This window comes from Notolepis coatsorum (genome assembly GCF_963971535.1).
Source record: "Notolepis coatsorum genome assembly, chromosome: 13".
Taxonomy (NCBI): Eukaryota; Metazoa; Chordata; class Actinopteri; order Aulopiformes; family Paralepididae; genus Notolepis; species Notolepis coatsorum.
Window position 1 is genome coordinate 67,772,161 of NC_140177.1, and position 24,346 is coordinate 67,796,506.

Consider the following 24,346-nt stretch of genomic DNA (forward strand, 5'->3'; position numbering starts at 1 on the left):
GGCTACTAGAGCCGCGGTGTATGGGGTAGTAGAGTTGGAATATGCCAGCGCTATATTGTGCGCTCTGGGCACCTTCAGGTGCTTGAGTAGGATAGCATACTTGTACGTTTCATCCGGTACATCGGACATCATTGTCTCTAAGCACATCCGTAGCTCTGTGTACTGTGCTCTGTTCTCGTGTGTGAAGTCCGGGAACGTCGGTGTGCCAAGGTACGATGCCATGGATGGCTGGCACATCGGTGAGCGTTGGGGGAGAGGCCTCATGGGCGAGTCTCCCTGTGCGTGTCGTCTTGGGCTGGTACTTGGTGGGTACCGAAGGTCGGGTACCCAGGTGCTGTTCCTCGGGGCTGGCGGTGCGTCAAACTCACCCGTGAGTTGAGTCGGGGGTTTGTAGCGCAGTGCCTCGGGGCTGACGTCTGAGCTGTACTGGGCTTCCTGGTCCAGAGTACGTTGCTGCTGGTCGGGGCTGTACTGGGCCTCCTGGTCCAGAGTACGTTGCTGCTGGTCGGCTTGACATTCCTCCTCTTCCTCTTCCTCTGCTAGGTCCTGGAGTCTTCTGTTCAGTCTCTCGGCGTGGTCCGGTTCTTCCCGGTTGCTGGGTCTCGTATGGACCGGCCGGGGAGGGGGTTCGGAGATGTGGACAGGATCCTCCTGTTGGCGGGGTCCCGGGTCGCTTGGTCGGGTAGGGGAATGTGTCCTAGACCCTTGTCGTGACGATCTCCGGGAGCTCCGTGCGGAGTGAGGGGGTGTCGCCATGGCAATCAATTTGTCCATCAGCTGCGCCTGCAGCCGGTCGCGCTCTGCCTCGCGCTGGGCATGGGCGGCTTCGCGCACTGCTTCGCGCTGGGCATTGGCGGCGTCGCGCTGCGCATTGGCGCTGGCATGGGCGGCGTCGCGCTGTGCATTGGCGGCGGCGCACTGTGCATTGGTGCTGGCATGGGCGGCGTCGCGCTGTGCATTGGCGGCGGCGCACTGTGCATCGGCGCGGCTTCTTTCAATGTTCTCTTCCGTCTGAAGGCGTCTGGTCTCCAGTCTTATGCGGTCGTCTTCACTCCTTTGTTGCGCCTGGAAGCGCTCTCGCTCGGTTGCAGAATGTTCGCGTTCACTGAGGGCTTGCGCTTGGAGTTGCGCGTGAAGGCGCCCTCGTTCGTCTGCAGCTTGTTCGCGCTCGCTCGTCTGTTGCGCTTGGAGTCGATCGCGTTCACCCTGAAGTCGATCGCGTTCGGTGGAGGCTGCCAGGGTGGCGATGAGTGCCTGCGCCAGCATCTTGTCTGCTTCGCTGGGGGAAGACACAGGCGGAGGTGATCGGCTTCTGGCAGTGCTCGTTGGAGATCCGTTCTCCTGTCGCGCTCCGAGGAGGTCCATCTCCTGGGTGTGCGTCTCTTCTGGTAGTGGGTCGGGTTCCGTCCCTGGAGCGCTTTCTTTATCCTGGAGCTCTCCGGGGACTACCTCGTTGGCGTCGGCGGGGGGTAAAGTCATGTCAGGTCCCTCCTGGTCCCCCCCGTGAGCTTGGTCAGTTACGTTAGAACCCACTAGGGTCTCTACTGGCGGGGTCTCCTGGTCGGTAGGGTTTGACATACTTTGACTATCCGCTTTATTTATTTTATCCGTATTTAACTTCTTTATAAAGCTAGGTATTAGACTGACAGCGTATGCCTCTAGATAGGGAGGTGGCTGACGTCTGCGCTCCGGGCGATCTAGCTTAGGAGAACCGTTTGTGGAGTGTTCATCATCGGCCATGTTAATATTAATATTATATTAATATTACGCTAATTACCATCCGGCTCGAAGGACCAATTGTAACTGAGGGGTACAATTCCCTGACTGTATTAATAAGTATGGTATCATTAAACCACTACTGTCTTATGTACATTACTACTGGCCATACAGTACACAGGTATATGATATGAACACCTCCACAATGACACGGTTCCACAACAAATCTTGGTTAGAGTAATATTTATTATTATAGCAACGGTAGGTTACAGAATGATAACTATGAATTGCGCTTGTAAGGCGAAGAATGTGCGTGAGTAAGTCAAGAGCGTAAGTCCATTAGAATAGTACGCAGGAGATAATAAATACCACCTGTATCAATAGGAATTATATCTATGGTACACTAGTAGGGCAGCGGGAGATACTAGTAGGGTCCCTCCGGTTGTAGGCCAGCAGGGGGAGGAAATGTTCGAATGCAAACTCTGGATCAACGGGGAATCAATAAGCTCCAGCTACGGGAGTCGGTACATTACTCCCTTGATCGGCAGACGAAAGCAGCAGCTGTAATCCAAGTATGCGTGCAGCATAGGTGAAAGCCCGCCAGCCTCTCCTAGAGACGGGCTTGAGTGATGTTCCTCACGGGTAAATCCCACACAGTAGTGGGTGTAGACGATTCTCCTCCGCTCCAACAGCCACAGGACCAAAACAATAATCCAGTCGGAAAGGGCTCTGCATTCACCGGTGTAGATTCTCCGGTGCGCGGTACTTCACATTAACTAGGTCGAACTTGACGTTATTCCACTAAGCTCTGACACTTTACTATCCTATTCGCACGCGGTTATAAGTGCTCTATTTAGACGCACGGTTGCTCACTTCACTTGGTCGTTGACTCGTGATGAAGGCTTTAACGTTTTAGGGTAACACGTTTCTAGGTTAACTTGACTTTAGGCTAAGTGCTGCTGTATCCACCTGCGACGTATTTATACGTACGGTGAATCGCTCGGTTGCAGAATGTTCGCGTTCACTGAGGGCTTGCGCTTGGAGTTGCGCGTGAAGGCGCTCTCGTTCGTCTGCAGCTTGTTCGCGCTCGCTCGTCTGTTGCGCTTGGAGTCGATCGCGTTCACCCTGAAGTCGATCGCGTTCGGTGGAGGCTGCCAGGGTGGCGATGAGTGCCTGCGCCAGCATCTTGTCTGCTTCGCTGGGGGAAGACACAGGCGGAGGTGATCGGCTTCTGGCAGTGCTCGTTGGAGATCCGTTCTCCTGTCGCGCTCCGAGGAGGTCCATCTCCTGGGTGTGCGTCTCTTCTGGTAGTGGGTCGGGTTCCGTCCCTGGAGCGCTTTCTTTATCCTGGAGCTCTCCGGGGACTACCTCGTTGGCGTTGGCGGGGGGTAAAGTCATGTCAGGTCCCTCCTGGTCCCCCCTGTGAGCTTGGTCAGTTACGTTAGAACCCACTAGGGTCTCTACTGGCGGGGTCGCCTGGTCGGTAGGGTTTGACATACTTTGACTATCCGCTTTATTTATTTTATCCGTATTTAACTTGTTTATAAAGCTAGGTATTAGACTGACAGCGTATGCCTCTAGATAGGGAGGTGGCTGACGTCTGCGCTCCGGGCGATCTAGCTTAGGAGAACCGTTTGTGGAGTGTTCATCATCGGCCATGTTAATATTAATATTATATTAATATTACGCTAATTACCATCCGGCTCGAAGGACCAATTGTAACTGAGGGGTACAATTCCCTGACTGTATTAATAAGTATGGTATCATTAAACCACTACTGTCTTATGTACATTACTACTGGCCATACAGTACACAGGTATATGATATGAACACCTCCACAATGACACGGTTCCACAACAAATCTTGGTTAGAGTAATATTTATTATTATAGCAACGGTAGGTTACAGAATGATAACTATGAATTGCGCTTGTAAGGCGAAGAATGTGCGTGAGTAAGTCAAGAGCGTAAGTCCATTAGAATAGTACGCAGGAGATAATAAATACCACCTGTATCAATAGGAATTATATCTATGGTACACTAGTAGGGCAGCGGGAGATACTAGTAGGGTCCCTCCGGTTGTAGGCCAGCAGGGGGAGGAAATGTTCGAATGCAAACTCTGGATCAACGGGGAATCAATAAGCTCCAGCTACGGGAGTCGGTACATTACTCCCTTGATCGGCAGACGAAAGCAGCAGCTGTAATCCAAGTATGCGTGCAGCATAGGTGAAAGCCCGCCAGCCTCTCCTAGAGACGGGCTCGAGTGATGTTCCTCACGGGTAAATCCCACACAGTAGTGGGTGTAGACGATTCTCCTCCACTCCAACAGCCACAGGACCAAAACAATAATCCAGTCGGAAAGGGCTCTGCATTCACCGGTGTAGATTCTCCGGTGCGCGGTACTTCACATTAACTAGGTCGAACTTGACGTTATTCCACTAAGCTCTGACACTTTACTATCCTATTCGCACACGGTTATAAGTGCTCTATTTAGACGCACGGTTGCTCACTTCACTTGGTCGTTGACTCGTGATGAAGGCTTTAACGTTTTAGGGTAACACGTTTCTAGGTTAACTTGACTTTAGGCTAAGTGCTGCTGTATCCACCTGCGACGTATTTATACGTACGGTGAATCGCTCGGTTGCAGAATGTTCGCGTTCACTGAGGGCTTGCGCTTGGAGTTGCGCGTGAAGGCGCTCTCGTTCGTCTGCAGCTTGTTCGCGCTCGCTCGTCTGTTGCGCTTGGAGTCGATCGCGTTCACCCTGAAGTCGATCGCGTTCGGTGGAGGCTGCCAGGGTGGCGATGAGTGCCTGCGCCAGCATCTTGTCTGCTTCGCTGGGGGAAGACACAGGCGGAGGTGATCGGCTTCTGGCAGTGCTCGTTGGAGATCCGTTCTCCTGTCGCGCTCCGAGGAGGTCCATCTCCTGGGTGTGCGTCTCTTCTGGTAGTGGGTCGGGTTCCGTCCCTGGAGCGCTTTCTTTATCCTGGAGCTCTCCGGGGACTACCTCGTTGGCGTCGGCGGGGGGTAAAGTCATGTCAGGTCCCTCCTGGTCCCCCCCGTGAGCTTGGTCAGTTACGTTAGAACCCACTAGGGTCTCTACTGGCGGGGTCGCCTGGTCGGTAGGGTTTGACATACTTTGACTATCCGCTTTATTTATTTTATCCGTATTTAACTTCTTTATAAAGCTAGGTATTAGACTGACAGCGTATGCCTCTAGATAGGGAGGTGGCTGACGTCTGCGCTCCGGGCGATCTAGCTTAGGAGAACCGTTTGTGGAGTGTTCATCATCGGCCATGTTAATATTAATATTATATTAATATTACGCTAATTACCATCCGGCTCGAAGGACCAATTGTAACTGAGGGGTACAATTCCCTGACTGTATTAATAAGTATGGTATCATTAAACCACTACTGTCTTATGTACATTACTACTGGCCATACAGTACACAGGTATATGATATGAACACCTCCACAATGACACGGTTCCACAACAAATCTTGGTTAGAGTAATATTTATTATTATAGCAACGGTAGGTTACAGAATGATAACTATGAATTGCGCTTGTAAGGCGAAGAATGTGCGTGAGTAAGTCAAGAGCGTAAGTCCATTAGAATAGTACGCAGGAGATAATAAATACCACCTGTATCAATAGGAATTATATCTATGGTACACTAGTAGGGCAGCGGGAGATACTAGTAGGGTCCCTCCGGTTGTAGGCCAGCAGGGGGAGGAAATGTTCGAATGCAAACTCTGGATCAACGGGGAATCAATAAGCTCCAGCTACGGGAGTCGGTACATTACTCCCTTGATCGGCAGACGAAAGCAGCAGCTGTAATCCAAGTATGCGTGCAGCATAGGTGAAAGCCCGCCAGCCTCTCCTAGAGACGGGCTCGAGTGATGTTCCTCACGGGTAAATCCCACACAGTAGTGGGTGTAGACGATTCTCCTCCGCTCCAACAGCCACAGGACCAAAACAATAATCCAGTCGGAAAGGGCTCTGCATTCACCGGTGTAGATTCTCCGGTGCGCGGTACTTCACATTAACTAGGTCGAACTTGACGTTATTCCACTAAGCTCTGACACTTTACTATCCTATTCGCACGCGGTTATAAGTGCTCTATTTAGACGCACGGTTGCTCACTTCACTTGGTCGTTGACTCGTGATGAAGGCTTTAACGTTTTAGGGTAACACGTTTCTAGGTTAACTTGACTTTAGGCTAAGTGCTGCTGTATCCACCTGCGACGTATTTATACGTACGGTGAATAATCTAGTACCAGCCTTATTCCTGTCTCGTATTCTTGCGCAGAACTGGGCATGTCCAGGCAAGCCTTGGCGGTGACTTTGAACTAGACCTTGGGGGTATGGCAGTGGCGCCTAGTGGATCGCTTCCAATAGGAGAACGAAATATTATGGTCTGTACTAGGTAAAAGGGATATTCCGTGTATATGTACAAAGAATACACAAGGGATATCAGACGATATACAAATATTATGCAATATATATCAAGTAGTAAATATATATATTCGGTTCAATCTGATCCTTCGTAACAACCTCTGTTGTTGAAGACCTCTGTTGTAGAAACCTCTGTTGTAGAAGACCTGGATAAAGGAATTGATAGTAGCGTGAAGAGCTGAACCAGCCTTCTGTGAAGATAAAATTGTTTGGACGCTGCTGCATTTATGAATGAAACATGACTCGGGACATTGCTACTTTGTTACGCTTCCGTGCGAACGCTGTTGAGTATTATAACGTAGACTGACAAATTGATTAATTGTGATGCTGTGGATTATGGACGTATTGGACGCCGTAATATTTGGAACCATTGCAATTAATGTTGTCAGTCACTCTCGACGTGTGGAAAAAATAGACAGCGTCAGACTAATTGAATTGCGATACTGTGGAATGGATCATGGAACGGACTATGTGCCGTATTAGAATTAAGTATACCATCGCAATTAATGTCTGGACGTGTGGAAACTAAATGGTGCAATGGACTGATTTAATTCGGATACAGCAGTGGACTACGGAACGGAGCATTGAGGTATTGCAATTAAAGTCACTCTCGACGTGTGGAAACGAAATAACGTCGGCACATTGGCAACCTAATTGAGTTGCGATATTGTGGATAAGGAACTGACTGTGTGCCGTATCGTTTAGAAGTGGAGCCATCGTAATTAGTGTCGTCACTGAACGTGTGGAAACTAAATTGTTCTCTTGGACATTGTAGATGTGTGGCAAAACTAAAGCTATACTACATTACTGCATAATATACTAAGCAGAAAGGAAAGGAAACCCACTTTTGAAGGCTCTGACGTCACACCAAGTGAATGCAACATTCAAACTACAAAGGATAAATAAAAAGAATAAATAACATGTCTGAAGCCAAGATGAGGCCAACCAGTCATGGAGGTAGTAAAATAGCCTCTATGATTAGAAAGGCTAAAGCTGAAAAGGCAGGCTTAATGGTACGCCTTGCCAATTTAAATAAAAAGCAAGAGCTTGAGAAACAACAAAGACATTTGGAATATGAGACTGCCCTTGCCAATTTAAATAAAAAGCAAGAGCTTGATTTGGAATATGAGACTGCCCTTGCCAATTCAAAGAAAGAACAAGAGCTTGAGAAACAACAAAGGTATTTGAAATATGAAACATTGGAATTGGAAAACAGACAAGCCAAGCAAGCATCATCGATAAGAGTCATTGAACCGGCCAATGAATATCACAACAATGGTGCTGATGATGTTTTTACTAATCACTGTGTTGATTTCAGCTCCAAGGTGTGCGAGCACAAATAAATACATAAAGCCTCCCTGGAACTTTGCAAGCCATGGTCAGAGTCCAGAGGAAAATACAGCGATGATGATGAGGAGGACGAGTCGACCCCCACTCATGTTCCCTCCAAGGAGTGGACGGTTGAAGGCGACCTGCTGAGTCCTACCCAGAGACTTCCTCCGAATGAACCAGATGACAATGGTGAGGAAGAAGACGGCGTCGATGATGAGGAAGAAGAGGACGACAAAGCGGGCGCGCCTCACGTTCCCTCCAAGGAGTGGATTGTTCCTCAGACAGTTCCTCCGAATGAACCAGATGACAATGGTGAGGAAGAAGACGGCATCGATGATGACGTCGATGATGAGGAAGAAGAGGACGACAAAGCGGGGGCGCGCCTCACGTTCCCTCCAAGGAGTGGATTGTTCCTCAGACAGTTCCTCCGAATGAGCCAGAGGAGAAGGACAGTGAGGAAGAGGACAGTGATGAAGAGGAGGACAGCAAGGAGGACAGTGATAAAGAAAAGGAAGACAATGGAGTAGAAGAGGTGGACCAGTGGCCAAGCCATACTGCTAAAATAAGATGTGCTGCCCCTGCTGGTCGAAGCCGGCATGTGCTGCCAACAACCTCTCATACTCAAGCCCCTCAGTCTCACACTGATCTACACCAAACAAGCGGAAGCAGCAACCTAGCATCAGATGATGGAGAAGACAAGGAAGCTGATGATGGGGCAGAGGCAGAGGATGAAGACGGAGGAGAGGAAGGAGAGGAGGGGAACCAAAACGCTGGATGGGCGGAAGCCATGGCTAAGATCCTGGGAAAGAAGACCCCAGAGAGTAAACCCTCCATCCTACTGAAGAACAAACAGCTGGACAAGCTGAAGGAGAAAAAGAAACAGGTTGACAAGAAGCGGACCTGGGAGATGATGTGTAGAGACAAACCTGACCTGGTCAAAGACAGAGGGATGGAACGAAATCTAGAGAGAATTGCTACCAGGGGGGTGGTGCAGCTGTTCAACGCTGTGAAGAAACAAGCTTATCAAGTGAAGCCCATGGAAGCCATGGTGTTACCGGGGCCGGTGATGGCCAAACACTTTTGAATATGCCAGTTTCCAAAAGGAGAAACTACAAAAGACGACGGCGTAAAGGAAACCTGGTGAAGAATGGCTGAAACCTCCCGACCGACTTACCGCAGAAAGTCCTGACGACCCCGATGGAGAGTCACAACCAGTGGACATTGGCTGTATGCTATCAGAGCTATAGGGCTCTGTTGAACTTTGAATATACATTGGCTATAAGCCTATCAGAGCTATATGGCTGTTTGTTAAAAAAAAAAAAAAAAAACTTTGAATATTATCATTGAGTTACCTTGACTGTTATTTGAATGACTAATTAATTTGTTCTTCCCATGCACAGGGACAACAAGCGAAAACCAGGACCCAGTCAAGCGTCTTCGTGTTTAGAACTATGATTTGAAATAGATTATTATTGAGGATTGCCAGCTATAATGAACACTCACCGACCATGTTATTTGTTTTGTAATTGTGTAGGCACAATTAGGGGCCGGTATAAGGCCAAATGAGTGTTTTTGTTATAGATTATTATTATTATTATTATTATTAGTATTATTATTATCTATATATTATATTATATATTAGAACTATGCACTGTTTAGACTGTCTTATTTATGTTTGGACACTAGAGGGCTCACCACCCATTACAGCCCACTCATATAAATAGCCAAGGCGATCTGTTATGGTTTGTAACCGACCCCAATCGCACAACACAAGACAGGTATGAGAGTAAGCCAAGAACTGGGCATTTATTGAAAACAACAGAAAACGGCACTGTCCCTTTAAGGGAGAACACAAATTACAGGAAAACATGAACTTGGGAAAATAGGCACAGTGCCTTTAAGAGGCGAGCTGGCTAAGGGGAAGGCTAAGGGAAGGCTAACGAACTGGGCCAGGGCAAGGGACAAGGCAGGAACAGGGAGGACTAGGAGGACTGGACAGGGAGGACTAGGAGGACTGGACAAGGAGGACTAGGAGGACTAGAAGGACTGGACAGGGAGGACTAGGAGGACTAGAGAGGGGAAACAGGGACAAAGGCCCGCGGAGGCGGGCTGGGGACAGGGATAGAGAAAACAGGGTAAGGCCTTGGAACAGGGCGAGGGCTGGAGCTGCTTACAGGGAGGAGTAGGAGCGCGCAGGCTAGACGTCTGGAGGAGAGCGCGCCGGCTCGGAGAGCGCATCTGGCGCGGGGTCTGAGTGGTGCGCGTCTGCTTGGAGTACGCGCCGGTACGGAGAGCGCATATGGCGCGGAGGTCTGAGTGGTGCGCATCTGCTTGGAGTACGCGCCGGTACGGAGAGCGCATCTGGCGCGGAGGTCTGAGTGGTGCGTGTCTGCTTGGAGTACGCGCCGGTACGGAGAGCGCATCTGGCGCGGAGGTCTGAGTGGTGCGCGTCTGCTTGGAGTACGCGCCGGTACGGAGAGCGCATCTGGCGCGGAGGTCTGAGTGGTGCGCGTCTGCTTGGAGTACGCGCCGGTACGGAGAGCGTATCAGGCGCGGAGGTCTGAGTGGTGCGCGTCTGCTTGGAGTACGCGCCGGTACGGAGAGCGCATCTGGCGCGGAGGTCTGAGTGGTGCGCGTCTGCTTGGAGTACGTGCCGGTACGGAGAGCGCATCTGGCGCGGAGGTCTGAGTGGTGCGCGTCTGCTGCGCGGAGGTCTGGAGTGGAACACTGGAATACCTCCCGTAGAGGATTGGAGAGCGCAGTACAGTGTCTCCCTCCAGGCAAACGGCGACAGGTGGCGAAGGCTTGAGCGCATCTGGCGCGGAGGTCTGGAGTGGAACACTGGAATACCTCCCGTAGAGGATTAGAGAGCGCAGTACAATGTCTCCCTCCAGGCAAACAGCGACAGGTGGCCAAGGCTTGCACCTCGTCTCACGCCGGAGATAAAACAGCATACAGACAGAAACAGAAACTCCCGTAGGAGCCTACAGACAGAGAACCTCCCGTAGGAGTTTGGTGATAGAGATATGATACGGAACGACCCGACCAGGACTGAGGGGAAGAGCGAGGTATTTAAAACCCACAGGGGCGCTAATTAGAATACACATCAGGTGCGTGAAGGTAATTGATACTTGAACTAGAAGAGTGTGTTCGGCACGAACCAATCAAACAGATACTGACAGATAGTCCAAGGGTGTGGGCTGCTGAAGAGCAGACGAGGCTAAACGAGCACGAGGGTGGGGGCTGGAGAAGTGAGGAGACAGGGAATTAAGGTCCAGGGAGAGGCGAACCTCACAGTACTCCCCCCTCCACGGGAGCCACCGGGCGACCCAAAAACACAGACAGAGGGGCAGGGGAAAAAACAAGGCAACAAACAAAGAGTACTGGGCCATGCTAGCAGGGGAAGCTACAACAAAAGTGGGGCTAGCAAGGAACAGGGTAGCTGAGGGGTAACCAGGGTAGCAGAGGGGTAACTAGGGTAGCCGAAGGGGTAACTAGAGGAGCTGAGGGGTAACTAGAGGAGCTGAGGGGTAACTATGAGGAGCACCGGGAAGGGGCTAGCAGAGGGAAAGGGTAGCTGCCAGGGCACTGATAGCTACAGGGCCTATGCTAGCTGTACTGCTACATTAACATAGAGGCTGTGCTAGCTGCCGGAGCTAGGCTAGCAGACAGGGCTGGAACAGGGGCACTGGAGAGGGGAACAGGGAAGGGGCTAGCAGAGGGAAATGGTAGCTGCCAGGGCACTGATAGCTACAGGGCCTATGCTAGCTGTACTGCTACATTAACATAGAGGCTGCGCTAGCTGCCGGAGCTAGGCTGGCAGACAGGGCTGGACCAGCATGAGAGAACAAGCTAGCTGGAAGGACAGTCCTAGCTGTGGGGAACTGACCTTGCTAGCTGAAGGGGCAGTCCTAGCAGTGGGGAAAACTGACCTTGCTAGCTGAAGGGGCAGTCCTAGCAGTGAGAGAAAACTGACCTTGCTAGCTGAAAGGGCATTCCTAGCAGTGGGAAAACTGACCTTGCTAGCTGAAGGGGCAGTCCTAGCAGTGGGGCAAACTGACCTTGCTAGCTGAAAGGGCAGTCCTAGCAGTGGGAGAAAACTGACCTTGCTAGCTGAAAGGGCAGTCCTAGCAGTGGGAAAACTGACCTTGCTAGCTGAAAGGGCAGTCCTAGCGGTGGGAAAAAACTGACCTTGCTAGCTGAAAGGGCAGTCCTAGCAGTGGGAGAAAACTGACCTTGCTAGCTGAAAGGGCAGTCCTAGCAGTGGGAAAACTGACCTTGCTAGCTGAAAGGGCAGTCCTAGCAGTGGGAAAACTGACCTTGCTAGCTGAAAGGGCAGTCCTAGCAGTGGGAAAAAACTGACCTTGCTAGCTGAAGGGGCAGTCCTAGCAGTGGGAGAAAACTGACCTTGCTAGCTGAAAGGGCAGTCCTAGCAGTGGGAGAAAACTGACCTTGCTAGCTGAAAGGGCAGTCCTAGCAGTGGGAAAACTGACCTTGCTAGCTGAAGGAGCAGTCCTAGCAGTGGGAAGGCTACACAAAAAGTGGAGGCCATGCAGAGGGACCGGGTTAGCTGCCTGGGCATGGCTAGCTACAGGGCCTATGCTAGCTGCAAGGGCTGCATTAACATAGAGGCTGTGCTAACAGCCGGGGCTAAGCTAGCAGACTGGGGCCATGCAGAGGGACTGGGTTAGCTGCCTGGGCATGGCTAGCTACAGGGCCTATGCCAGCAGCAAGGGCTGCATTAACATAGAGGCTGTGCTAGCAGCCAGGGCTAAGCTAGCAGACTGGGGCCATGCTGGTAGTAGAGGCCTAACAAGCTGCAGGGGAGCTAACGAGGCTAACAGGGAAGCAAACAGGGGAGTCAAGAGGCTAACAGGGGAGCTAACAGGGGAGACTAACAAGCTAACAGGGGAGCTAACAGGGCTAACAGGGAAGCTAACAGGGCTAACAGGGGAGCTAACAGGGAAGCTAACAGGGAAGCTAACAGGGGAGACTAACAGGATAAACAGGGGAGCTGACAGGGAAGCTAACAGGGGAGTCAACAGGGGAACTAACAGGGGAACTAGAGGGAACAAAAAAAAAAGCAAACTCAACATACACCGTCTGTGCTGGCTGGGGTCGTCGACTGGTCGGGTCGTACTGTTATGGTTTGTAACCGACCCCAATCGCACAACACAAGACAGGTATGAGAGTAAGCCAAGAACTGGGCATTTATTGAAAACAACAGAAAACGGCACTGTCCCTTTAAGGGAGAACACAAATTACAGGAAAACATGAACTTGGGAAAATAGGCACAGTGCCTTTAAGAGGCGAGCTGGCTAAGGGGAAGGCTAAGGGAAGGCTAACGGACTGGGCCAGGGCAAGGGACAAGGCAGGAACAGGGAGGACTAGGAGGACTGGACAGGGAGGACTAGGAGGACTGGACAAGGAGGACTAGGAGGACTAGAAGGACTGGACAGGGAGGACTAGGAGGACTAGAGAGGGGAAACAGGGACAGAGGCCCGCGGAGGCGGGCTGGGGACAGGGAGGACTAGGAGGACTAGAAGGACTGGACAGGGAGGACTAGGAGGACTGGACAAGGAGGACTAGGAGGACTAGAAGGACTGGACAGGGAGGACTAGGAGGACTAGAGAGGGGAAACAGGGACAGAGGCCCGCGGAGGCGGGCTGGGGACAGGGAGGACTAGGAGGACTAGAAGGACTGGACAGGGAGGACTAGGAGGACTAGAGAGGGGAAACAGGGACAAAGGCCTGCGGAGGCGGGCTGGGGACAGGGATAGAGAAAACAGGGTAAGGCCTTGGAACAGGGCGAGGGCTGGAGCTGCTTACAGGGAGGAGTAGGAGCGCGCAGGCTAGACGTCTGGAGGAGAGCGCGCCGTCTCGGAGAGCGCATCTGGCGCGGGGTCTGAGTGGTGCGCGTCTGCTTGGAGTACGCGCCGGTACGGAGAGCGCATCTGGCATTGAGGTCTGAGTGGTGCGCGTCTGCTTGGAGTACGCGCCGGTACGGAGAGCGCATCTGGCGCGGAGGTCTGAGTGGTGCGCGTCTGCTTGGAGTACGCGCCGGTACGGAGAGCGCATCTGGCGCGGAGGTCTGAGTGGTGCGCGTCTGCTTGGAGTACGCGCCGGTACGGAGAGCGCATCTGGCGCGGAGGTCTGAGTGGTGCGCGTCTGCTTGGAGTACGCGCCGGTACGGAGAGCGCATCAGGCGCGGATGTCTGAGTGGTGCGTGTCTGCTTGGAGTACGCGCCGGTACGGAGAGCGCATCTGGCGCGGAGGTCTGAGTGGTGCGCGTCTGCTTGGAGTACGCGCCGGTACGGAGAGCGCATCTGGCGCGGAGGTCTGAGTGGTGCGCGTCTGCTGCGCGGAGGTCTGGAGTGGAACACTGGAATACCTCCCGTAGAGGATTAGAGAGCGCAGTACAGTGTCTCCCTCCAGGCAAACGGCGACAGGTGGCGAAGGCTTGAGCGCATCTGGCGCGGAGGTCTGGAGTGGAACACTGGAATACCTCCCGTAGAGGATTAGAGAGCGCAGTACAATGTCTCCCTCCAGGTAAACAGCGACAGGTGGCCAAGGCTTGCACCTCGTCTCACGCCGGAGATAAAACAGCATACAGACAGAAACAGAAACTCCCGTAGGAGCCTACAGACAGAGAACCTCCCGTAGGAGTTTGGTGATAGAGATATGATACGGAACGACCCGACCAGGACTGAGGGGAAGAGCGAGGTATTTAAAACCCACAGGGGCGCTAATTAGAATACACATCAGGTGCGTGAAGGTAATTGATACTTGAACTAGAAGAGTGTGTTCGGCACGAACCAATCAAACAGATACTGACAGATAGTCCAAGGGTGTGGGCTGCTGAAGAGCAGACGAGGCTAAACGAGCGCGAGGGTGGGGGCTGGAGAAGTGAGGAGACAGGGAATTAAGGTCCAGGGAGAGGCGAACCTCACACGATCACTGCAATCTTGGTGCACCTGCGATGAGGATACAATTTTCTACCTGTTTCACTGTTGGATCTGACCTTGGGAAGCAATTGACAACTGTTCTGTTTAAACCCTTCATTCACTATCATTTACCTTTGGACAACAATAAACCCTGTAAACCGTAAGAGGAGCAACTTTGGACATTCAATTCATTCAACATCACAACTTTGGGACTGAGTAAGATAGTTAATTGCGGGTGCATCGTGGACGCTTGTCGATTCATTGGGGAGCGACAAGCGGCCACCACAATGCTGTTTAACCTCTCGGGCAATGGAGCTCGTTTTTTATTTTATTTTGACTTATAGCACATGCATGAGTCTGATCTCTTTTGAGGTTTCTTACACAATAAAGAAGAAAAATTGCTTTGAATGCTAATGAAATAGAGAAAACATAATGGTTTCATAGCCTGAAGTCTTATGTAGTACAGGTCCAAAGTTTAAAAAAATCCCACGGAAAATGTATGTTTTACAAAGGTTTTTGTAATGTGTGTACAGGTAAATATTCAGCATGATTATCCAAAATGGCCATCCGCTCTAGTCAAAACAAAGGACTTCTTCGTCTTCTTGTGTCACATTCCGCAGTGCTCAGCGCCCGGCTGGGATCATTTTCGGAGCAGACGTTCCTTGGCTACAACGGTGGCAGTGACTGGTCAGTTCAAGACCGTTTACAACCGGACATGGTCACGATCGAAAGGCGGCAAATTCTACTTTCCAACAATGTATTGGTTGATCGGCGAAAATGCAGCCGGAGCCGACAGACGAGGGCAAAGTGCGAATACGGGCCGTCCGATCCTTATGTGGTTAAATGATAACACTAGAATAATGTCACAATTAATACACACAAAAGGCCGTTTAACACTTTGAGTGCCACGGACGTTTTTTGTCGTTAGTTCATGCCGCCAGTTGAATGCCAGCAACGCTATATAACGTTTGTTTGTCGCTTTTCTTTTTATTAGCGATTTGAATTCATATTTCATCAATCGAGCCTCACGCTAGTGCTGCAGACTCTCTCTGAGCTCCATTGGGAAAATACCGCCCCCTATCGTCTCTCCCTGTGTAACTGCACCCCATTGGATTAGACTGATGGGGGGGGGGGTCCAGTTTCCTCATTCTACTTTTCCGGCGAGCCATCTGAAGAGACCGAAGTGATTGCAGAGCCGGAAAACAACGTGGAATACATATTTACAGTACCCAGCGCTGAATCAATAAACACGATCGATATTTGGAATGGCAATCAGGAATTGGAATAATCTTTTTGGAGAACATCTGATATGAGGTAAGGAATCTATTTGACCAGTCTTGGGGTAATCGGATCTGTTTTCACCTATATATCAGCGTTTGCCCCATGTGTGTGTGTGTGTGTGTGTGTGTGTGTGTGTGTGTGTGTGTGTGTGTGTGTGTGTGTGTGTGTGTGTGTGTGTGTGTGTGTGTGTGTGTGTGTGTGTGTGTGTGTGTGTGTGTGTGTGTGTGTGTGTGTGTGTGTGTGTGTGTGCGTGCGTGTGTGTGTGTGTGTGCGTGTGTGTGTGCGCGCTGATCAGGAAATGAGAGAATCAATTTTTCAGATCGCTTCTCTAGCGTGCATAAGTACACATATACTATCGATAATCTAGCGTTTATTTGAAAACGATTCATAAATAGGCCGAAACTTTCAAGAAAACGAGGGCTTTTCAAAATACTATAAAACGTAAATGAACCGATTAAAAAACTATCCGTTTCGACAATGTTGACTGCAAACAAGTCATTGATAAGCGACGGGCAGATTAGACACATAGCCATAATTTAAGACATAGATTATGCGTTTACAACGCTATCATTGAAGTGGGTGCTGGCATTCAACGGGGGTAAGGACAACACTGGAATAATGTCAGAATTAATACACACAAGATGCTGTTTAAAGGATAACACTGGAATAATGTCACAAGAGGCTGTTAACTTTAACCTATTAAGCATACAACGGGCCGTCACATTGTTAATGTGAGTTACATTGTTAATTTAGTTTGTATTTACTTTTCTAGTTTAAGTTAATTCAATTAAAGAAATTGTAACTACAATGTAACTACAATTACATTTAAAACATTGTTTGTTTTTCCACCATATCTGTTGACAATATAATTTCTTTATATATTGAAGGCTACATCCTGCTACCTTTTTCAGCTTCTCTATTTCAAGGCAATATTTACAAAAACTAAACTAAAACTAGTAATTTCCTATACAAACATGTTTCCTACTATTTATGCACATAATAATCATTATAATCATAATGCTGGTCTGAGCTGTTCTGTGTGCATGCCGAGGGGATCACCACTGCACCACTGGTGGAGAGTGGAAGAGGGACATACAGTATAGTGAAATGAAGGACATGAAGCTTGGATGGTGATGATAGGAATAACTAGTCGGTAGCTGGATCTTTATTATAGTGAATTGGTGATGAATTACCTCCATGCATGAATCATTGAAAGGAGTTATTTTTTTACTTTAACAATGCCTTTATGACACGATGTAACAATACAGAAAAAATAAATGCACATAAAAATAGTGGCACAAAGCATATTATCAATATTTTAGAGACCCCCTCCAACATTTCACAAACCATGTTTTCAGAGGAGAAAACCTCCTAGCTCCTCCATAGTTTGCACACTGCCTGGAGTCATTGTGATACGTTAAAATAAAACCAGGGGGGGTTCTCCATTACATATCAGGTACCACAAGGTATATAGTATTCAATAAGACTGATTTTGTCATGATCAGTAAGTGAGGACAGTGTCCCCACTAACGCACCTCTCCAAGTCTAACATATGTGTGGAAAGACACTTTTCTTTTTTGTAATTCAATAAATAAATAAAAAGTGAACATTCATTCTCATTTGCAGTAGTTTGGACAGGACAAACGTGTCACATGGAAAGCTTTTCAGCATTTGAATTTGAAAATAAATTGAATTGAGCTCAACCCTGCTATGGGGAGGATTTCAGAATTGCAATTTTGTTCAAACTATTTATTCCATGGCCTTTCCACTCACCGTTAACGTGCATCAACCCCCTGCCAGTGATCCAGACATCAGTCCCATTTTTGAGGTGGGATTCCGGCGCTGCCAGGCAGACAGGCGCAACAAAGTCATTAAACTCTACAGCGGCAGAGAGCTGCATGAGACATATGTCGTTGTCAAATTCGTGCACATCAAACCCTTGATGGCAGGAGATCCAGTGTACTGTCCGCATAACCTGCAGCATGGTCCCTTTGGCCAAAACCACAGTCAGACCAGTGGTGTTAGTGCTGGGGGAAAATAAAAGGCAAGGTAAGATGGTGTGAAGTTCACATTGTAGTGGAAGAGGCACTTTGCTCGCCTCTTTTTATATTTCGTACCACTTGAGAACAAGTGACTTCGGGTTCTTGAGAAGCGCTATACAAATAAAATGAAATTTTATTATTATTATTAACAAACTGAAAACTAGAATAATGCACCCGGTAGAGCGCAGATCTCCACCAAGGCTTAATCTCCCCACATTGCTGTTACTTCTATGCTCAGCATTTGACTGGGTAGCTGACAGAAATGATAGTTGCTTATATTGCCAATCCCAACAGGCCTATAGGGGCTGTAACTCCATATGTATCAACATCGGTGATACTACCTTTCATCACACATTCACACATAACCAATTACTTCCTGTTTACCATGACATTTGATTGGGGGCCATACAGTTTGACTTAAGTTATCAATAACAAAAATACAAATCAATGCCGTTAGTAAGATATCACAAAGGGAAAACACATTATAAATATCATCATGATGACAAGCTGTTCAAATTCAATCAATCAATCAATCAATCAATCAATCAATCAATCACCATGAGGCCATATAATCTAAAACTTCACAGGCTATATTTTTCCAGTCTGATTCAAATGGCACTGTGTGTTCACTAATATCACATCACTTCCTGTTTGCCATGTGTTTATCTGAATAGGATCTGGTAGATTGGCAAACAATTATGTAAATAATACAGTTAGATGCCACATAGCAAGTTTCATGAGATTCAGCAACAGCCCAGGAGGAGTTTGGGAAAAATAGGGACTTTCACTACCACACTACCAAATGGTTAACCCTTTCACTGTGACAATACAGAAGGTTAACCCTTTCACTGCCACGTGACAAAGGGTAAAGAAAACTAAATCCAAATGGCAGAAGATCCAATGTGGCAGACAAGTTGGCAAAGTATGGCAAATGAGTTGTACGCAAGGTGCTGCATTTATGGGTATCACTTTTGTGATTGTATGAGTAAAGAGTATGGAGATGGTGTTTAAGATAAAATAAGATAAGATTCCTTTATTGATCCCCTTGGGGAAATGCGGGCGTCATAGCAGCATGGGGGAAGGGTACAGGCAGGGCCGCCTCAGGGGGTGTGCGAGCAGTGCGGTTGCACAGGGCCTCGCGGGAAGGGGGGCCTCGCAAAAAAATTAATAAAAAGAAATAAATTTTTTTTTTTTTTTTTTTATTATTTTTTTTTTTTTTTTTTTTTTTTTTTTTGCGAGGCCCCCCTTCCCGCGAGGCCCTTTTTCATCACAGACCTAAAATCTAGTTTTGCTTATATGCTTATATATTTCACATTAGACACATTTGTAGAATGTGTCTGACTTGTTCCTGGGTCTGCAGACATACTCACTATTGGAGCTCAGCCTCTGGGGTTCTGCAGCAGACATACTATTGGTTTCAACGAAAGGAGTGGTTACTTACATCATGTGTAGTACGCCGGCGTGAGTCAGCTGCGTTTGACTATTTCGCGCGTGCAGCTTTTGACTATTATGCTTAGTTATGCCAGCCAAGACGAAGAAAGAGGTCGGTCATTATCAGTCGGTCGGTCACCAAGGAACGTTGACGAAAGGCCTCTCGCTGGCGGGACAAATGGCCGGAGCCTTGTCATGGTATAGCCATGATGATGTCGGCTAGTAGCTAGCTTAGCTAAAGGCTAACTAGCGTTAGCTAACCTAGAGACAGCGCATACAGCCAAGATGAAGAGGATGGTCGTTTGGCAGATGAACTTCGTCAACTCCACGCGGTTGTCTCCATCCTCTTGGACGTTTGGTGAGTTTTTAACCTATTCTATTAACTCTATTCTATTCCCGCCGTGGACATCTCTCTGAATGAATGAATGAATGAAAACTTTATTTAACAGATTGCAGAATGGGTACAATACAGTACGGCTCAGTACATACAATTGTTAAGGGGATGCAGACCTGAGAAAGACGTTTGTCTTGTTTCCATCAGGGTCCCCCATTTTCAATTCATATAGACATATATGACATACATGACATACAGATAGTCAGTACTGCTACATCTATACATTTATGACATACCAGATTTGCAAATACAGTACTGTTTGTGATACAGAAGGAGTCAAGAAAAGGGAGTATATACATTTGACGTAGAAACTGTACATTGGAGGTTGGGTGGGGGGGGTTGGGTACATTGGGATATTGACAACCATACTGGGTAATTTACATTGGAGGTGGTTGGGGGGGGGGGGGGGCGGGGGGCACACTGTATAAACAAGTAACACTGTACATTGAGGGGGGGGGGGAGGAGACACTGTACAAACAAACACAATTGTACATTGAACTATTGACAAAACCATACTAGGTAAATTACTGTACATTGGAGGGGGTTGGAATGATTGGGTTAGGATATTTACAGGGGCCAGTGTTGAATTGCAGTCTCCCGTAGGTGTCCCTTGAGAGAGGTTTTGAAAGTGGGTAGTGATCCACATTCCTTTACAGCTTTGGGTAGGGCGTTCCACATTGATGTGGCATAATTGCGAAACGTGTTTAGTCCCTTATTTGAGCCGAATCTGGGTTTGACATGATTTGTGGAGCTCCCTCTGGTGTTGTGATCGTGGTATTCACTGACCTTTGGGAAGTATTTTGACATGTACATGGGTACCTTGGTCGTGTAGTGTATCTTGTAGACCAGGCCCATTGCAAGTTGTTGTACTCTGTCGTCTACTCTAAGCCATCCTAGGTTGTCGAAGTGGGCAGGGGTGAGGTGGGTTCTAGGAGTAAGGTCAAGCAGTAGTCTGACCAGTTTGTTTTGAGATGTTTGTAATTTTGTTTTTAGCGCCTTTGAGGTGCTTTGGTACCATGAGGTGCAATCATAGTCGTAGTACCCCTGAATGAGTGCTCCTGCCAGAGTCTTCAGGGTGTTCTTGTTTACCAGAGAGGAGATCCGGTACAAGAATCGAGTTCGTTGGTTGACTTTTTTTATTACATTGGATGCCATTTTGTCACAGGAGAGATTAGCCTCTAGGATGGACCCCAGGTAGGTAATTTCATCTTTCCTTGTGACAATATTGTCACCCACTGTAACTGAGAAGCCGTCGGTCTTGCTGAGTTTGTTATTTGAACCGAAGAGAATGGACTCTGTTTTGCCCATGTGTAATGATAGTTTGTTATCAGCGAGCCATATGCAGATTCTGCCTAGTTCCGAGCTGAGGGTTTTTTCAACCTGTAACTTGTTCTTGTCAGAGACCAGCAGGGCTGAGTCGTCCGCAAACAGGAACAAGTTGCAGTCACAAGCTGACGACATGTCATTTGCATAAATTAGGAACAGTAGCGGTCCTAGTATGCTTCCTTGTGGAACACCACAGCTCACTGTGAGGGGGGGGGATAGGGTACCGTTTACCTCCACCATCTGTTCCCTCCCCTCAAGGTAGGATTGCATCCAGCTCACTGATAGACTATCAAAACCAATTGCTTTTAGCTTGTCAATCAGAATGGAGTGATTGACCGTGTCAAAGGCCTTTTGTAGGTCCAGCATGACCATGCCGCAGTATGTGTGTCTCTGTCTCTCTCTCTGGAGCTAAACTGGCCGACTAGCTGTTGTAGTACTACTAGTAGCTAACGGTGTGTGGCCTGGTGTCAGCACCTGTATGTAGCCGCATAGCTTGCTTCTGCGTTAGCTAATGGTTAGCGATAGCCTGGTTGAGCTAACTGTTAGCCAGTTAGCTGTTTAGCTACGACGTTAGCTGCCGGCTGCGCTCGGCTGGGAACGTTCGTTTGATGCTATCAGTTAGCCTTGAGTTAGCTGTTAGCTTGTGCTACGACCATTGACATTAGCCGTGAGAATAGCAGGGGGTTATTTTTGTCCCGCCAGCGAGAGGCCTTTCGTCAACGTGGAGACCTGTGTTGCGGCCTTTCGCCCTGCGTTCCTTGGTGCAGGTAAGATTAATGAAAATCATGACATTACCCCACTCTTCCTTCCTTCCCCTCCCGAATGTTTTGTTAATAACGATGTTTTTTTCCAGGCAAAACATATGTTACTTCACAACATTTGGAGATACGACATGTGCTGTGTGTGAATTCATTGTCTTGGTCGTTTGTGTAGCTTGGGTAGCGTTGGGCCGTTGGCCAAAGCTGTGTGTGGCCTGGTGTCAGTAGCCTACCTGGCTAGCCTTTAGCTGTCGGCCATTGGCTCCTTGCTGCTTTGTTTTCTCTGGTATAGACCCTCTTCTCTTTGGATTTAAGTGTTGATCTTTGTCCTTTTGGATCTATGTATATTCATGTTGCCTTTGTGAAGTTATCTTTTCCTTCTGTTTTGTTCTTTCATTAAAAGTTGAATATCCTTTAGGGGGTCATCTTTGCTTATCTCTCTCATACATGCTCTCTCTCTAACACACATGCTCTCTCTCTCTCTCTCTCTCTCTTTCTAACACACACAGTCTGCCTATGGCGGCCTTTCTCGATGGCTAGGCTGTGCTCGCTGAGTCTGTACCTAGTCAAGGATCTTCAGTCACAGTGCTCAGGTATTCTGCCACTGTGTACTCTCTGTTTAGGGCCAAATAGCATTTCAATTTCTTTCCAATGTGTCTCTCTCTCTGTACACTGTATATTGACTGTAGAACGGGAGCTCTCTCTCGCTCTCTCTCTTGCTATATGTTGACTGTATCATGCCCAGCCTCGGGCAGCGCTATTATTTACGAATATGTTGACTGTATGAAGAAAAAAATAAATAAAAAATTATATAATTTTTTTATTTTTTTTTTACCTTTTGGGGGGGGGGGGGGGGGGGGGGGGGGGGCTCGCGTTTAAATCTCGCACAGGGCCTCGCATTTCTCCCAGGCGGCCCTGGGTACAGGTATGGGCAGGGTAAGTAGTAGAAAGACATAAATATAGGCAATAAAATGATGGTGGCATCAGAGGAAACGTCATGGAGTCACCAAAGTCCATAGGTTTCTTCCTCAAGGGATCATATATGTTATTTACTATATGGTCCTTTGTTCTTGTACTGAGTTTTTTTTTTTTTTTTTTTTTTTTTGCTTGATAAACTGTTCCAATGCCATGCAAATGTTCCATTCATACTGACTTTTCAATTGTCAATACATCAGGCACATAGTATCAGCCAAGCAGCCCCAGTCTTTGGTCAGCTATACATCCGTGTATTATGACAGGACTGAGCCATTAATTAATTGAACGCCAAAAACTAGTATACTAGTTTTTCAAAGCCAACCGTTCGCTGCCAAATACGTAAATACTCTTAAAAAATATATATTATTATTATTATTATTATTATTATTATAAACAGTCCGCCGGACCTTCTTGTGTGTGACCTCTGTGTGAATTGGAATTGAAATGACGATTGAATCCCGATAGGTGGCAGTATCGCCTACCTTTTGAACTGGGCTAGTTTACTGTGGGGAAGGGGGTTGCTCACTCACTGCTGGCCAGAGTCGTAGCCACTAGCCTGCAGACTGTCTATGCAATGGCGAGGGAACTATTGGAGATTATTATGAAGAGGACAAAACTATCACAATTATGGATGATAAGGTGCGTTTTCACCAGACTTCATTGGACTCAGCACTTCTGGTAAATCATAAAAATACTATTGTCAAACCGGCCGAGCATGTAACATCTGTTCACCGCTCCGCGGTAGTCGCCGACACTATAGTTGAGAGCACTCCAGACTAGGGCCAACTAACGTTCGGCAATGGCGATCGCCTAGACGAGCGAACTATTAGAGATTATTATGAAGAGGACAAACGGTGACGATCCATCCATAGCATAAGGTGCGTTTTCACCAGACTATGTTGGATTCTAGTATTTTCAAACAGGCTGTTTGGATGTAACGATAACGTTATCTGTTGGGCGCTGCCAGGGCCAACTAACGTTATTTATTGTTCTGACCCAAGACACTTCGGAGAAAGAGTGGACAGGGTTTTGGTGGACCTACTGACAAAGGTAACGTCTATTTTACCGAACCCCATCATAAAACATGCCTTTGTAATGATCCCAGCGTCAGAAAATGATTCCACGAAGGGGACCCCCCCATGGTTTGAGAATCATTCTACTATGGTCATGTTACCTTTGACCTGGAAATAATATAGGTGGCAGGCGAGCAACCCGCATGAAATGTGCATATGCGCATGTAACCCAGGGTTCAGATTCATAACTATCATAACTATCATAGGGACATAAATAGTTAATGCTAGTAGGTAAGAACTTTCTAGAACGTAAAAACATTCTAGAACCAGCGTATGATGTCATGATAGAAGGTTCTGGGACCCTTGTGATGTCATCCTATGATGTCATATAGAACGTTCCGGAACATCTTGGATTCCTATAAAAACAGCCAGCTCTCCAACAGCCAGCTCTCTTTCCTCCTCGACATCCGAACCAGCAGCATCGACCAGACGGACCGGACTAACCAACCGACTGAAACCCGCAAGTCTCAACCAGCATCCCGGAGCAGTCCAGACCACCCATCACCACGTGTGCCCAGCTGGATCGATACCCGATGGCGAGCCAACCCCGGAACATTTGATATACCTCCAGGCTAATGCCAGCCTTATGTGAATACCCCTGATGCTCAACTATTGCTCAA

At 48.2% G+C, this 24,346-nt stretch overlaps 1 protein-coding gene across 1 annotated transcript in view; it reads right to left on the reverse strand.

Moving 5' to 3' along the window:
- LOC311239636 (serine protease 1-like) overlaps window positions 1-24,346 on the reverse strand; it is a 51,754-nt gene that overhangs the window by 14,370 nt on the left and 13,038 nt on the right. Inside the window, exon 4 of the mRNA XM_084328013.1 lies at window positions 17,501-17,754. Coding sequence (XP_084184139.1) covers window positions 17,501-17,754 — 254 coding nt within the window. The remainder of the gene's footprint in view (window positions 1-17,500; window positions 17,755-24,346) is intronic.